Genomic DNA, 16840 nt, shown 5'->3' with positions numbered 1-16840 from the left:
AGGAAGAGTAGAGCCTGTTGGCAGGGAGATTAAGAGCCAGTGAATGGGAGGTTTGGGGAATGGTGCCAAAGAGCTTGATTTTGATTTCATAGAGAATCTTGAGTTGGTGCAAAGTTAGGAAATTGAGATTATCTGCCAGTGGTGTATTGGATGTGATGAGGTAACAGATTCGAATAGACAGAGACCACATAAGTTATTAAAATATAAAATAATTCAGGCAATAGGACTTAGATTCAGGTTTGTGTACAGAAATGGATTGGAAGGAATCAAGGCTTAGAGACTTCCCAGAGGAGGCATTTTCAGGACCTGGAGACTAGCTGAACATTGGAAGACAAGGGAGCAAGAGAGGCTATGCTCTTTCTAGTTAGATGAAGGAATGTTGATGCTATGGCTGTGGAAATGATGTGTAACAGCCCAAGTTTTATGTTCTGTAGCACTCTGAATTCAAGGTTATTTTTGGAACATTTTATTTTCTACCTGAGAATAGCCATATAGAGAATTAGGATTCTTTTTTTCTTTGCCCCCAGCAAAAATGGATTTATTTAGGATCAGCAGAGAATTGCCATTTCATTTCCACTCAGCAAGGGAAAAAGAGCTTTCTCCTTTTATAGAGGGGAAAGGAGGTTGGGTGGCTGTAATCAGCGAAGAGTCCATGGCTTTTCATTGACTCAGTTCTTGCCAGGAAAAAAGAGGAGTGTTTTGAGACTTAGGATTCTTTTTTCAAAAGAAAGGTAAATATTAACATTAGACATCATTGCTGTGTATTATGTCTTTTTAAGGCAACAAATGAGTCCTTGATCTTCATGTTCATTTGATTCTTTCTAATAGGATTTTTTTTCCTATTTCTTCTTTTAGTGGGAAAGATACCATGGTGAAATGGTGGGACCTTGATACCCAGCACTGTTTTAAAACAGTGGTTGGCCACCGAACTGAGGTACGTGTAGGATTATGAGGCCAGGGCAAGAATGGCAAGGCAGAAAGGAAGAGAGCATTTCTTTACTGCTAACAATAATTGGCATATCCTGTCTTGAGAGAAGTTGGGATGGTGGACAAAGTGCCAACCATCACAGCAGATAGAGCTGCTCTGCTGCTGCTACTGCTGCTCTGGCATTTAGTAAATATTGGTCTTACATTAGTTTTTAACCCATGAATATGGGTTTCATCACTTTAAATTATAAGCGTCCACCTTTATGATTGTAGGGAAGTATAGTGATACTGCATGTATAGTGCCTGGCCTGGTGACATGTAAACAGCAAATTATAGCCATTATAATAGTTACCTGAACATAGATGTGTTCCATAGAGATCAGGGAATATTTTACATCTTTGCATCCTCTGTGCTTTGTTCATATTAGGCAGAGGCGAAGGTGAATTAGGGGTAAAAACTTCCAGTTGTGGGATGTAATGCATATACAGGGTACATAGTCAGTAATATTACAACAATTTTGTATGTCAATGGAATGGTAACTTGTCTTACTGTGGTGATCATTTCAGAATATATAAAAATTGAATCACTGTGTTGTATGCCTTTAGCTAATAATGTATGTTAATTATAAGTCAGTTATATAGATTTATATGTGTATATGTATGTGCATGTGTATATACACCCTAGAATGTATGAGGAATATACACATCCTAGAATTAATGAGGAAAAGCAAATTAGAATTTTATGTTGATTTGGAACAATACTGTTACTTTCAGTGTTTATCCATGCATGTTTGAGTCTAAAAATGATACTCTGATAGATATTAATGAGCACCTTTTATTTGTAAGCACTGCTAAAAGCAAAGAAGTGCCAGATTTAAAATTATCACTTGAGTGGCTTCTAATTAGGATTTATTCTGAACAGCCATTATCTAAATTTAAGGATAGGAAATTACAGAGAAACTGCTAGTTACCACATAAACAACAATTCTACCCTAGATCATTTTCTTTCTAAAAGTGGGCTTTCTTTTAGTGTCTTTTGAAAAGGTTGCCCTTAATATTAGACTTTACAGTGCCAAAGTGATTTGACTACAGCATACTTAGATTTTTGGGATGTCATGTCCTACATCCTGGATTCCCTTAAATCATATTATTTGAATCTGTTTATGCTCTGTAGGTGTGGGGGTTGGTTCTGGTGTCTGAAGAAAAGCGACTCATCACTGGGGCTTCTGACAGTGAACTGAGGGCTTGGGACATATCTTATCTACAAGAGGTAATTGCTGATTTTCTGATCACGGGCAGGGTCATGTTTCAGCAGTTTCATAGTTTTGTTGAATTTAGAATCAGAAGTAATTACTGAGTACTTACACGTTGTGTTGGAATTTTCTCTTACTGATAACCTGTGACTTCCACACAATTTTTTTTCCTTCATTCTGTTTTATTTCTATTCTCATTTGCACTTGGAAGAAGGATAGCTTTAGGGTTACAGCTTTTGGTAATGTTAATGTTTTAGTTTATAGGGCTCTTAGCTTGATTGATATTCCTTGATCTTTGGGTGTCCATGGATGGACTTCAGGATATCTGTGACCCTCTTCTCTCAAACAAATATCTTTGTAGAATTTCTGTATGTTTATATAAATATGTATATTTTGAGAAGATCTATAACTTTTTCTCAGATCCTCAAAGATTTTGTGTGGATAAAAGGTCGTGTACCTTTTATCCAGGGTTTAATTGGGGTGAGATATGTGGTGGTGTATCCAGTAGCCATTCTGATGGGTTCTACATTAGTAGGCTAGAGTTTATCTTTTCTTTATATAAGAAGAAAATGTAACCTCTCATATAGTGTGTTTTCAATTTGTAATGCCAATTTGAATCCTTCCTTCTAGAATATGGTGGATCTTTCACCTAAGATTTTAAAATTAATGAGGTCATCATTTTTTCACTTTGTTATGGAACAATGGTCCGTATACTATGGGAAGTTATTAAAACTAGTATGATGAATAATGTTTTGTGTTTGATGTAGTCTGTTTTTAATATGTTCTGGTAAGTGTGCTGCCATCGAAGAGATCAGAGAGGTCACTAAATGGAAGTTATCAGTAGCCATGAAGACAGGTTTCTAAGTCATTAAGGGTAAGAGTCACCTCCTAGAACTAATTATTTCACTTTTTATTTTCCCTTTTTTATAAAAACAGATTGAAGACCCAGAAGAACCAGAACCCAAGAAAATCAAAGAATCTTCTCCTGGTATACAGGACTCACATGAAGCAGAGGATGGTACCCTTGAGATGGATGAAACTCCTGAGGATGTAATTCATTTTTGTTTCTTATGTTCAGTTGAGTTGAGTGCTGGGAAGGTATTCATTTTAGGAATGATCTTTGTTGCCTGCATTTGAAATCCTGTCTTTTCCGGGGTTAACAGAAGTAACTGTTAAGCTTCACCTTTTCTCTTGCTTCTTCTGCAGCGCATCCTTACATGCAGAAAAGCTGGATCCATAATGCGGGAAGGAAGGGACCGAGTTGTGAACCTTGCAGTCGACAAGACAGGCAGGATTCTTGCTTGCCATGTGAGTATCAGGCTCAGGAGAAAATAACAAGGACTCCGCTGTTCCTTTCAGAGACTCATTTAGTATTTGGTGTGGACGTGAGTTTTTCTTTGGTCCTTTTAAGATTTCATTATGTGGTACCTTGTGGATCTATACTCCCTAGCTTCTGTTAGCATAATAGTAATTACTATTATCACTGTTGTTATTAGCAAACACTGATTAAATCCCTGCTTTTCTAAACAATTTAAAAGCATTAACTTCTTATTTAGTCTTCAGAGGAACACTGTAGAAAGTGGTATATTTCCGCTTTACAGATGAGACGACAATTACAGAGAGATTAAATTGTCCATGGTAATACCAATAGGGAAGAAAAAGAAATGTTCTTACAGAGAAAAAGCTGAATTAACAAGTTGCCTCTCCTGGACTCACATCAGCCTTTTCCTTTTCTAGGGAACCGATTCTGTGCTAGAAGTGTTTTGTATCCTTTCCAAAGAGGAAATTCAGAAGAAAATGGACAAGAAGATGAAGAAAGCTAAAAAGAAAGCAAAGTGTGTTTTCTTAATATTTACTACTAATAAAGTACCCTGGGTGGGCCACATTGTACTGATAGAAAAATTGGGGCTTCCTTAAAGGAATATTTACTCTGTTTCCAGTTACTATTAAATGCTAGGGAAGGTTTTAAGGTGTGCTGGTAGTCCAAGTTGTAATTTCTATGTATAGTTTTATAACTTACCATATTCGTAGATCTTGCATTGAGAACCACACAGAACTAGAAAGACAGCACAGATATTTAAACATAGCTTCTGAATGATTTGGCTTCCCTGATAGCTCAGTTGGTAAAGAGTCTGCCTGCAATTCAGGAGACCCTGGTTCGATTCCTGGGTCAGGAAGATCTGCTGGAGAAGGGATAGACTTCCCACTCCAGTATTCTTGGGCTTCCCTTGTGGCTCAGCTAGTAAAGAATCTGCCTGCAATGTGGGAGAACTGGGTTCGATCCCTGGGTTGGGAAGATCTCCTGGAGAAGGGAAAGGCTACCCACTCCAGTAATCTGGCCTAGAGAATTCCATGGACTGTATAGTCCATGGGGGTCTCGAAGAGTCGAACACGACTGACTGACTTTCAGTTTTCTAAAGGATTTAATTCTGAGAGGCTAGCAGTATATCTTCAGTGACAGCAACCTATACAGAAGGGGACTGGATTGCTTGGTGCTGACCTGTGGGACTGTGGGAAAGAAGACTGGTTGGACAGTTACATAATTGAAGTTTAGGACAGTATCACCTTAATTAGGTCATTATAGCTATAGAAATCAGTTTCTCAGTGGTTGAAATTTATCAAGTCTCAAAAAGTCATCCTTTCTTAAATTTTTTATTTGCTAGAGCAGATCTTGTGAGACCTCTGGTTTGTTTGACATGGTTGAGTTCCTAAGTGTAGGCTAATGGATTTTCTAAAAAGTCCCAAAGATAGAGAAGTTTATCAGAAACACTTCAGTGGAATAGTTTGAACTATGAACTCATCGCAGCAATTTTATGGACTACTGCATTTGGAATCCATTTATTAAGGGTACCTGTTGGATGGAATAATACTTTATATTAATTGCATTGTGGTACACGATGCATTTCTACATACACTTCATTGTTTAATTTTCATGGTAATTTCATGTGGTTAAATGACTTTCCCACACGGTTTGTTGGTCTTGGACCAAAACTTGACTCAAGTAATAGCAAAACTTCTAAAAAAGTGATAGGATGATACTTTTTTTTCCTTTTCTCCTTTAGATTAAATTCTTGCAATGAGGAGGAGGAAGACCTTGAAGTCAATGTCAAAATGACTCTGCAAGATGAAATCCAACGGGTAGCTAATATCAAAACTTCTGCCAAAATCAAGTGAGTGAAAATGTAGTAGCTGAAGTATCTGAAGTGTTGTAGAAATAGTAACCTGCTAAGTTGTATCAGCTTTTCATCCTATTTGTAAGCAGTCGCTACAAATTATATCTGGACACAATGGTTGTGGGACTCGGTTTCTCCTGCTCACCATGGCCTCACGTATTCATCGTCTTCTGTGCTTCATTATGATAGCCTTTTATCTTTTCATTTATAGTTCTTTACTGCTGCTAATTACAAAGAAAAATGGATAGCCCGTGTTCCAAAAGGATTTTAGGTCACTTAGAAAATATACACAGAAACAAATCAGATCCAGTGTCTGAGCTCAGGTTTCTTGGACTTGGTCTGTACTTGACTACTGTCCAATATTCAGAGCACTCTTATAAGTAAAATCCTTTACACTTGTTAACTTACAAGTGGAGAGCATTGCAAAGCCTTTCTCCTGAAAAAAAGTTAATGCTGAAATGAAGATGGTTGCTGGAACATTTGAACATATGTGAATATTTTCTCATGCAGATCCTTTGACTTGATTCATACTCCTCAAGGAGAGTTAAAGGCGGTTTTCCTGCTGCAGAACAACTTGGTGGAATTATATTCACTGAATGCTTCCACGCCGGGTCCTCAGCCTGTCCGGACAAACAGAATTACCATTGGAGGTCATCGCAGTGACGTGCGGACTTTGTCATTCAGCTCAGACAATATTGCTATCCTTTCAGCAGCAGCTGATTCCATTAAGATATGGAACAGGTTTGTGAAGTGATGCCCTTCTGTAGCTCTACTCAGTAAAGTTTTCTTCCCTTTGAGTTAGTTTTTAGTACTCTTGATGATTAGTTTTTCTTAGGGCCCTAAATACAGTCCCTTGAAAATGTATTTTTAGTGCATTTTGACTGTAGACCTGTGGAGTTTAGAGTAGGAAAAATTGCCTTTTTAGATTTGGTGCAAAAAATGCAAGTTTCTTCCATGTCTAAAGCTTATTGCTGTACTTCGTTAGACACAAACATATCACCTACTCTAAATTCAAGTAGGCTTAGTGCTTTCCAGTAACTTTATCTTGATTTCTAATTCCTCACTTTCCTAGATGACTCTCACACCTCCTTACTTCTCACATCTCATATCTCTTGCCCTTTTAAGCTGATGACCTTGTTTCGTTGTTCACTGAAGAAATCAGTTCGGTTCAGTCGCTCAGTTGTGTCCGACTCTTTTGCGACCCCATGGACTGCAGCATGCTAGGCTTCCCTGTCCATCACCAACTCCCAGAGCTTGCTCAAACTCATGTTCGTTGAGTTGGTGATGCCATCCAACCATCTTAGCCTCTGTCGTCCCCTTCTCCTCCTGCCTTCAATCTTTGCCAGCATCAGGGTCTTTTCCAATGAGTCAGTTATTTGCATCAGGTGGCTAAAGTAATGGAATCATCCAAAAACATTCATATGCTCCCATTACAATTGGCAATTTAGCTGCATCTGTATCACATAATCTTTCTTCCTATGACTGATGGTGCTCCTAACCAAAAGTTAATCACAACCTATATATCTGCTTCTGGCAGTTTCTCTCCCTCTCTTGCATCATTAATTTTCCTTCTCTGTTGGGTCATTCCTATCAGTATAAAGATCTGAGGTGGCCCTAGTGGTCAAGAACCCGCCTGCCAACGCAGGAGACATTAAAGAGACTCGGGTTCAATCCTTGGGTTGGGAAGACCTTCTGGAGGAGGGTGTGGCAACCCACTTAAGATTTCTTGCCTGGATAATCCAGTGGACAGAGGAGCCTGGTGGGCTACAGTCCACAGGGTTGCAAAGAGTCGGACATGTCTGAAGTGATTTAGCACGCATACGTGCATGCTATAATATCTCCCATCTTAAAAGAATATGCTGTCTCATCCTTACCTCCCTCTCCAGTTATCTCTCCCATCCGCTGATCCTTTTCTTCATCAGGCCTTTATCCCCACCATTTCACCAAAGCAGCTCTTGTCATCTCATCAGTAGTCTTCATGTTTTTAAATCTAGTGACTGATAGGCTTTGTCTGACATCCTCCTTGAATTGGTAACTTTTCTCCTCCTTGAAACACTGAATTTCATTACTTCCTCTTCTTCTTCTGGCTGGTTCTCCTCAGTCTTGGCTGAATCCTTTGTACTTTACTGACCTGTAAATGTTGAAATGCTTCAGAGCAAAGTTTTTGAACTTTTTCTCTGTCTTCACTTCACTTTCTGTGCTCTCTAGTCAGATGGCTGTCTGTGCTAATGACTCATAAATTTGTGTCTCTAGCCTCAGCCTCTCCCTGAACTTCAGACTCTCATTCCAAATCCTTTTTGTGTCACCCCTTGGATGTCTAATTAGGCATCTCAAACTTTTATGTCCAGATCACATTTGTGATCTTCATTTCTTCAATAGCTTCCTCACCCTCTGTTCCTACAGACTTCCCCATCTTAGTAAATAACTACTACTTGCAGTTAAAAGCACAAATCCTTGTAGCCATTCTTGATTTTCTCTCTGATGTCCCATGTCCAGTTCATTAACAAAACCTGTCAGCTCCACCTTCAAAATGTACCTGAAATTTCAACCACATCTCGTCACCTTCACTGCCACGATTGGGTTCAGACCACCACCATCTCTCATCTGGATGGTAATAGCTTCCTGACTGGCGTCCATGCTTCCTTACTTGCTCCCTGTGGTCTGTTCTCAGCGTGGCAGCCAATGTAATCTTTTTATCATGGAAGTTCCATCACTTCCCAGAGCTCCATCTAACGCTAACTGGAAGTCACAGTCCTTAGGGCTGCTGTCTCACCACTCTCGCCTTCTCCACTGCAGCCCCTGGCCTTTTCACTACCCCTTCCAGGCAACAAGAACGTGCCCGTGCTGTGGCCCTTGTGCTCCCTCTTCTTTCTTCCTGGAGCCAGCTTCCCATTCGGCTGCAGGCCATCCTCCCTCTGCTGTCATCACATGGCCACCCTGCTGTTCCCTGCCTCCCCTCGCACTGTGAGCCCCCTTCCCCCAGCTCTGTGTTTCTCCACAACACCTGCTAGCCCCTGAGATACCCATACACATCTTACTTCCGGAGGATGTTAAGCTTTATGGAATTCGGAATCTCTTGTGTTTAACTCGCTGTCTCATCTCTAGCACCTGGAACAGGACCTGGCATTCAGTACATACTGGAGGGAGTGGGTATTTGCTGAATGGGTGAATGTTAATGGTCCACTAAAATGAACTTGACTTGTAGGGATATAATATGCTAATTTGACTTAGTCCTCTGGGCTCACACACTTCTTTGTAGCAGCAGATCGGGTTCTCTTGAACCTAGCAGATGGCTTTTTTAAACTCTGTTTTTGTAGAATCTGTTCCTTAGGATTGGGAACCTCCTATAAAGAAAACAAAGTTAGGGGCCATTTACTGTTTTCTCTCTGACTGTAATTAAGTCAAGAATCTGTCTGCCAATGCAGGGGACATAAGAGACAGGTTCAATCCCTGGGTCGGGAAGATCCCCTGGAGGAGGGCATTGCAACCCACTCCAGTATTCTTGCCTGCAGAATCCCATGGACAGAGGAGCCTGGTGGGTACAGTGCATGGGGTCACATGAGTTGAACACGACTGAAGTGACTTAGCACACACGCGTTCAGACTTTATCCTCTCTTGTCGACCATTCTGTGTGGCTAAGTATGTATTAATATTAAATGTGCATGCTGCCTTCGCAGGTGGAGAAGCAGGCTCTCTTTACTCCTTCTCCCTCACAGGTCTACGCTGCAGTGCATTCGCACGATGGCCTGTGAATACGCGCTCTGCTCATTCTTTGTGCCTGGGGATCGGCAGGTGGTCATAGGGACAAAGGTAAACAGACTTTTCCATGGATTTAGGGGACTTTTCTGCTCAATAGTCTTCAAGTTGTTTAAGAAACCTGCTTCCTTAGCATATGGGAAATGTATTAAAGCTGGATAATATGAGAGTATGATAGTTAATTGCCCTTTTTTTTGAGGTTTTTATTTTTTTTTAAGTTTTTTTTTTTTTTTTGGTAAACCAAACCATATGTTAAATTATGAAGAAAATTAAAATCATGACCCAAAATAACTATCATTAACAATTTGGCGATCAGCCTTTCGTGCATATTTTTATAAGCACACATGTAATTGTGTTTTGAGAAGATTAATAAAATACATTAAATACCAGCATCAGGTGTGGTAGATAGAAGCATTCAGTAAAGAGAGACCAAGTGACCAAATCTTCAGCTGTAATCACATGGGGAGAGAACCTGAGGGAATGCACAAACATGGATTTGGATTCAGATTCTTCCCCCTAAAAAATGGGTAACTTGGAGCAAGTTGCATAAACTTCTCCTAGTGTGTTTCCTTATCTGTTTTAGGACATGATGGCACTTGCTTTTTGACAGAGCCTTTTGTGCCAAATTGCCTGGGTTTGAATCCCAGCTCGTCTACTCAACTAGCTATGAGTTGGGCAAGTTACTCCACCCTGTAAGCTTTGATATCTAAAAGTAAAAAGACTGCCTCACAGTCTGCAAAGCAGTTAGCACAGAGACTGGCTCCCAGAAAATAACGAATAAGAGCTGGCAGTAGAAGTAGCATGAATGGTGATAGTCGGAGTTGTAGTGGGAATAAAGTGTAATAGGTCTGTGGAATATTTTGAAAAGTGCTTTGCAAGTATTTGTCATTATCTCCTTAAACCAATGCCATATGTGCATTTTTATTAGAAAACCTGTTATCACAATGGATATTTTTTTTGCCCACCAAAAAGTATAAAATAAGTTGGAGAGAGTTCAAGAGTCAATGTCACAGAACGTTAAATTTTAGTTAAAAGTACCCTCATTTTTCATTCATTCACCAAATGTTCATCCACTATTAATCGTTTAAAAAACTGTTTGTATGACTCAGAATCCCTAGCCTCGTCTCTGTGCTAGGCCGTTAACATACATTATCTCATTTAATCCCCACAACTGGTTAGAGAGGTTGTTAATATAAACTCCATTTTTCAGATGGAAAAATGGGCTCATGGACATGAATTTACTCATAGTCAGAGTTAGAGAGAGGCAGCCCTGGGAGGCATGTCTTCTGCTTACATTCTTCCCACCGCATGTTTACAGACTCAGCATGCAGCAGGCTTGGCCACTGTGTGCGTTCTGTTCTGTGCTGGCCCCAAGACCACAGCATATACAGGGTCTAAAGAGGAAGTGTGGCTGATAGTTTTCTAAACTACCACGATTTTTTTTTTTCCAAGTTCATTGTCCTTAGCATTGTAGGTGGTATTTATTACTGTCAGTGTATTCTAGAGGGGAAGCCAAAACTAGATGGAGAGGAGTTGTTAGTCCACCTAAAGGACTGATTACATTTTTAAAGGTTTTTAAATCCCCCATTTGCTGTTATGTTTACTCTGATACACCTCTGGCCGCGGTATTTCCCATTTGAAGTTGGGGGACCAGTGGAAGTGACAGGAGTCCTGTACTACAAGGTTGTAGCATTCCATAGTTGCAGAGTATAGTGACCCTGCCAAGATTAGACCGGTATGTCCGTAGGAGATTTAACAGCGCTTCTTCACAGAGGAAGTACAGTGGGTAGACCATGGAAGCCGTTTCCTGAGCACTCGGCCACATCGTTGCTGCTTGGTTATGACACTGTAGATAAGCATCGTGGAGGTTGCGGGTGTGTTCATTTTGTGTCTTCCATAGACGGGGAAGCTGCAGCTTTATGACTTGGCCTCAGGAAATCTGCTGGAGACAATAGACGCACACGATGGAGCCTTATGGTCCTTGTCTCTCTCTCCAGATCAGGTAACTGAACCAGATGTGACGATCTGGACTTGAGTACTCTTGCTGCACTTCCCATCTCTTATATCAAGTTCTGCTGCTGCCTAACAGGAATTTAAAGAAAGTCCACTCTTTGTGTAATCTCTATATATGGTGCCATATTTTGTGCCTGATAATACGAAGAGCTGTCACTATGATCTAAATTTTTGTTCAGCTGCTCTTGATCATGAGCTACATGACATGACAATATTTATCCTCCTACATTACCAGTGATTTGTGATACTTCTTAAGAGGAAATATTTCCTTGGGCAGTGCGGTACAGAGGTTAGAGCAGTCTTTTCTGCTCCCCCTTCAGTCTATATATCCATGACTATACAAGTCTAGTGGTTTTTAGTCAGTTTGTGAGCCTTTTCCAGTCAACAGCAGTGTGTTTCCTTTCAAAGGAGTCACTGGAGACCTCAAGTGGTGCTATTTGTTGCTCAGAACATTTTGAGATTTTTTTTGACAATACCTGAAGGGATTGTGGCCCATTTATTTGAATGTCCTCAGTAGTGGCAAATCTGTATTCCCTGAAAGTAGATATTTTTGGGAAAAAATGGAACCTGGAATTTAGATTGAGTAATGCCATTGGGGGCAGAAATAAAGCAGCATTTAAAATGTAAATAGTAGTTAGCATCTTGGGTTTGTGGAGTGTTCTATTTTCCAAAGTGTTTTCATATCCATCATGTCATTTACTATTATTTTCACAACACCTATATAAACTAGGTAGTCTTTCTCTCTTTAGCAACACTAAGCATCATTGTAAGGTTTTTCTTTCTGTGTTACAGATCTTTGAAACGGCAGAATAGACATTTGAGGTCCAGTTTTTTTACTCCGTGTTCCTTATACTTTACACTAACCCTAAAATGTGATGAGACCAGTTTAATACTTCACAGCAAATTCTTTTGACTGTTGCATTACCCTGTAGTAGTTGTTGAGTCTTTCTTCCTGACACCGAATGAAAGTGTAACTAGAACTTTACATCAGTTGTCATCTGACTACATGAGGCACTGCTAGGAGTTAGTTCTCAAATAAGACCTGTGCAGGCAGCCCTAAAAGAACAAGAAAGGGGGTTAAGGAAAAACCACACATCTTAATTCTTGTCCCATGCCTTAAATAAAAATGGTCTTTTGTATTATTTTGAGGTGTCTTACCAGTTTCTGCATATCAATAGCCTCAGATATGCAGATGACACCACCCTTATGGCAGAAAGTGAAGAGGAACTAAAAAGCCTCTTGATGAAAGTGAAAGTGGAGAGTGAAAAAGTTGGCTTAAAGCTCAACATTCAGAAAACGAAGATCATGGCATCCGGTCCCACCACTTCATGGGAAACACATGGGGAAACAGTGGAAACAGTGTCAGACTTTATTTTTGGGGCTCCAAAATCACTGCAGATGGTGACTGCAGCCATGAAATTAAAAGACGCTTCCTCCTTGGAAGGGAAGTTATGACCAACCTAGATAGCATATTCAAAAGCAGAGACATTACTTTGCCAACAAAGAAGGCTGAGTGCTGAAGAATTGATGCTTTTGAACTGTGGTGTTGGAGAAGACTCTTGAGAGTCCCTTGGACTGCAAGGAGATCCAACCAGTCCATTCTGAAGGAGATCAGCCCTGGGATTTCTTTGGAAGGAATGATGCTAAAGCTGAAACTCCAGTACTTTGGCCACCTCATGTGAAGAGTTGACTCATTGGAAAAGACTGATGCTGGGAGGGATTGGGGGCAGGAGGAGAAGAGGACGACAGAGGATGAGATAGCTGGATGGCATCACTGACTCGATGGACGTGAGTCTCAGTGAACTCCGGAGTTGGTGATGGACAGGGAGGCCTGGCATGCTGCAATTCATGGGCTTGCAAAGACTCGGACACGACTGAGCAACTGAACTGAACCAGTTTCTGTACTAAGATACTTTTCTAACAGAAATGTCCTTTGATTTTCAGCGTGGCTTTGTGACAGGTGGTGCAGATAAATCTGTCAAGTTCTGGGATTTTGAGTTGGTAAAAGATGAAAACAGTACCCAGAAAAGGTGAGTAGACTTTTTTTTTTTTAAATTTGTGTCCATTTGTTGGAGTGAAAATGAGGCACCACTGAATGGGTTTTTGACGCATGTATTTCTGTTGAGCTCTAGAAGGTCTTGGGAGACTTTGCCTCTGTACTCATTTTTCTTGATGCTTTCCATGATGCTAGACTTTCTGTGAAGCAAACCCGAACCTTGCAACTAGATGAAGAAGTTCTGTGTGTCAGTTACTCTCCCAATCAAAAGCTGTTGGCCGTGTCTTTGCTGGACTGTACTGTGAAAATTTTCTATGTTGACACTTTAAAGGTACGATGGTTATGCCTATGGGTATTTTCTTTCTGACTGAACTTGGGTTGAGACTATAGAGTAGTGGCCTTGACTATTTCCAGCAGTAATATCTTTTTGAAAGCTGGTTTGTGAATCAAAACATTGCAAGTGCACTAGGAAGGCTGGATTTCTGAAAGAATCCTTTGGTTCATAAATTTTGTTTAAAGCAAGTTATATTTCACATGTTCAGAAAAATCTGTGGACAAGAAATCCTGTTGCAGCCAGTAGTTTTAAGAGAACTGCTCGCTGTCCTAGGCAATGATCCCACACTTGGCAGTACCTCAGGATCATTTGGGTTGCTTTTAAAAATATGGATTACTGGGCTCTACATCCAGAGTCTCCGTGGAACTGTATTAGGCCTGGAGGTATTGTTGTGAACCAAGTGCTCCCCAGACTCTTTAGCTAAGAGATCCAGAGAACATCCCTGTGCTGTGTTCTGACTGAGGGAGTAGGCCTCAGCAGCATCACAGGCTCCACTCTACTGCAGTGTTCTTGGCAAGAGCATGTAGGGCTTTATGCTAAGTTGTATGGGTACAACCTTCAGTGGTTTGTCGTCTTCTTTGAAACACAGACATAAAAACAATTCAGGACTGTGTTTAGCACTGTATTTAAGGTTATAGTTTAGATCTACATATAATAAATTATGCCTGCATTTTATAGATGGACATAAGTTGTTTATATTCTTTTTTTTTTTTAATATTTAGTTTTTTCTCTCACTATATGGACACAAACTGCCTGTAATATGTATGGACATATCTTATGTAAGTAAAATTTAAATAGTGTCTCAGTGACAAGTTATCTTTTCTAAAGTGCTTTGTTCGTTCTTGGCTTGACAGCTTCACTTCAGTGTTTTTCAGTCTGGTATATAACTGACTATCCTAAAAAATTACAAAAGTATTTATTATAATCATACCTTAAGTATATATTTCTTTAATTGTTTTAGGATGTTTTCACAGATACCTGAATTAATCCTCTTAACTAACTACCTGGTTTGGATTCCCCAAATAGTATTTTCTTGTCTAAAGGACTATAATTGGTAGAATACCCTAAATTGTGAAGGACTTTCAAAAATGCATCCCTGCTTTGTTCTGAAGTATAACGTTCATAAGAAAAATGGAACTTTGCGATATTTATGGTATTTTTCACTGTGTATACTTTTAGTCTCTTGACCAAAGTCATATGTTTTGCAGTGTCTAGTTATGAGTGGCAGTATGGAGGGGTGGGATGGTGTGGGAGGTGGGAGGGAGGTTCAAGAGGGAGGGGACATATGGCTGATTCATGTTGATGTATGGCAGAAACCAACACAATATTGTAAAGCAATTATCTTCCAATTAAAAATGAAAAAAAATCTAGTCTGTGTAAAAGGAATTGGCCCCCGCCCTACCTATCTGCACTCAGTGCATGAACAGAATAAATTGGTGTCAGAAAATATTTTTCTTCTTACGTGGACAGCCATTTGAACTAGGTGCTAAAATAGAAGAGAAACAGCGATAGGAGATATGGCATAAAAATGTCTAGGTCGTAAGCATTTTAGTAGCTTCTTTCCCAGGCTCATTCTTCTCTTTTCCCCTTTTCTCTGCCCCCAGCTCTGTCAAACTCTGTGACAGAGATTAGGGAGTCTTTATCCTATCAATTTAAACAAAGTAAACAGATAACCTACATCAAAGCACAACACTGCCCTGTAGCAGGACCAGAAACACCTGAGCCACACAGTTCTTGCTCACTTAACAAGCTTTTTAAGTAGATTTGTAGGTAAAAGCAGGGATGTGGGTGCTCTTGATACAGAGATGAAATTAATTTTTTGGCACTGAAAAAAATTTTTGGCACTGACATTTTTGAAAGAAATGGGATAAATGTTCTGGTTAACTTTTCTCTATCTAACCAGGGTTTCGGATGAACTAGTAACGTTTCATTTCTCTTCCTTCTAGGATGGAGCACTGATAGCAACTGGCTCTGCAGACAGGAACGTGAAAATCTGGGGTCTGGACTTTGGGGACTGCCATAAGTCTCTGTTTGCACATGATGACAGGTAGATGTCGTCTTTTCAAAGACCTCCTGTTGAGTTACCTATCAGTGTCATTTCCTGGGAGCATCTTTTAGTGTTCTCAGATAGTCAGAAATTTAAAATTCTATTAATAAAACTCTAGAACTAACTGTCCAAAAGCGATTTATGTGTGTTTAAAACCTTAATAATGAGGAGATTGATGACGTTTGAGTATTTCTCTCACTTTTCAGTGTGATGTACCTAAGGTTTGTGCCCAAGTCTCACCTCTTCTTCACTGCTGGGAAAGACCGTAAGATTAAACAGTGGGATGCAGACAAATTTGAACACATACAGACTCTAGAGGTAACCTCTTGCCTACTTTGACGTGCTCAGTACTTCTTTTAAGGTTGAGCATTGATTTCCCACCAGTGTAGCAGTCTATGAATAAGGTATTCTCACTCAGGATTTTTGATTTTGTCTTTACTCTCTGCAGGGGCACCACCAGGAAATATGGTGCTTGGCTGTAAGCCCCAGTGGGGACTACGTTGTATCATCATCCCATGACAAATCTCTGAGACTTTGGGAGAGAACCAGGGAGCCTCTTATTCTTGAGGAAGAAAAGGAGATGGTAAGGACTTCAGGCTTGGTAGGTATCAGTCCCTGACACACTGACTCAGCTGAAGGTTCCTGTCTAGTTCTGCCACACCTCACATTCAGTGCTAGTCCACTGGCCTCCAGAAGATGTTTCCAAGACTGCCAACACCACTTGGGCAGCCCAGTGGAGATAAAGATCCCAGGAGGGGGTTAGATTGTGAAAGAAGCAGCTTCTCACTGCCTTACTTCACATAATGATCATGTTTTATCTTTGAAATTAATTCATATCCATCTCTTGACAGCAAAGGGAAGCAGAATATGAAGAGAGTGTGGCCAAAGAAGACCAACCAGCAGTAAGTAGATCTTCCGGGATCCTCATACTGTGCCCTGTCATTTTCTTACTGGCATTTACTGTAATTTCAAGAATTTCTAATGGAATTAGAACTGGGGCTAGATGCCAAAGTCATCTGCAGCTGATATGAGAAAGAATCTGTGTAGTCCTTCTTAATTTAGCTGTATATCCTGATTTTATGGGACAAATGACTTGGTATTAAATGATTGTCATTCTTGCTTTTTTTTTTTTTTTGAGGGAGGCTTTAGGGAACTGTTTCACTGTAAATCAAAAATCAGAAAGAATTGAGAAATGAAGCAATCTCTTTAATCATGTGTTGTAGAGCAGAGTATTCTTATGATAATGCATGTAACACATTTAACATAGTGACTGGCACTTACTCCTGGAGAAGAGAATGGCAACCCGCTCCAGTATTCTTTTCTGGAGAATTCCATGGAGAGA

The 16840-nt window shown here is 40.1% G+C and overlaps 1 protein-coding gene across 2 annotated transcripts in view; it reads left to right on the top strand.

Annotated features, from left to right (window-relative positions):
• The window catches only part of WDR3 (WD repeat domain 3), a 38850-nt gene that overhangs the window by 9971 nt on the left and 12039 nt on the right, over nt 1-16840 (top strand). For both annotated transcript variants that reach the window (XM_070367416.1, XM_005895281.3), the window contains exons 5-20: nt 856-934; nt 2101-2196; nt 3116-3229; nt 3386-3487; nt 3917-4014; nt 5242-5349; nt 5863-6093; nt 9069-9162; nt 11009-11110; nt 13066-13151; nt 13313-13448; nt 14174-14230; nt 15398-15498; nt 15705-15816; nt 15947-16081; nt 16350-16400. In XM_070367416.1, the coding sequence (XP_070223517.1) occupies nt 856-934; nt 2101-2196; nt 3116-3229; nt 3386-3487; nt 3917-4014; nt 5242-5349; nt 5863-6093; nt 9069-9162; nt 11009-11110; nt 13066-13151; nt 13313-13448; nt 14174-14230; nt 15398-15498; nt 15705-15816; nt 15947-16081; nt 16350-16400 (1702 nt within the window). The remainder of the gene's footprint in view (nt 1-855; nt 935-2100; nt 2197-3115; nt 3230-3385; nt 3488-3916; nt 4015-5241; nt 5350-5862; nt 6094-9068; nt 9163-11008; nt 11111-13065; nt 13152-13312; nt 13449-14173; nt 14231-15397; nt 15499-15704; nt 15817-15946; nt 16082-16349; nt 16401-16840) is intronic.

Source organism: Bos mutus, chromosome 3 (genome assembly GCF_027580195.1).
Source record: "Bos mutus isolate GX-2022 chromosome 3, NWIPB_WYAK_1.1, whole genome shotgun sequence".
Lineage (NCBI taxonomy): Eukaryota > Metazoa > Chordata > Mammalia > Artiodactyla > Bovidae > Bos > Bos mutus.
This window is presented reverse-complemented; position numbering and strand designations above follow the sequence as displayed.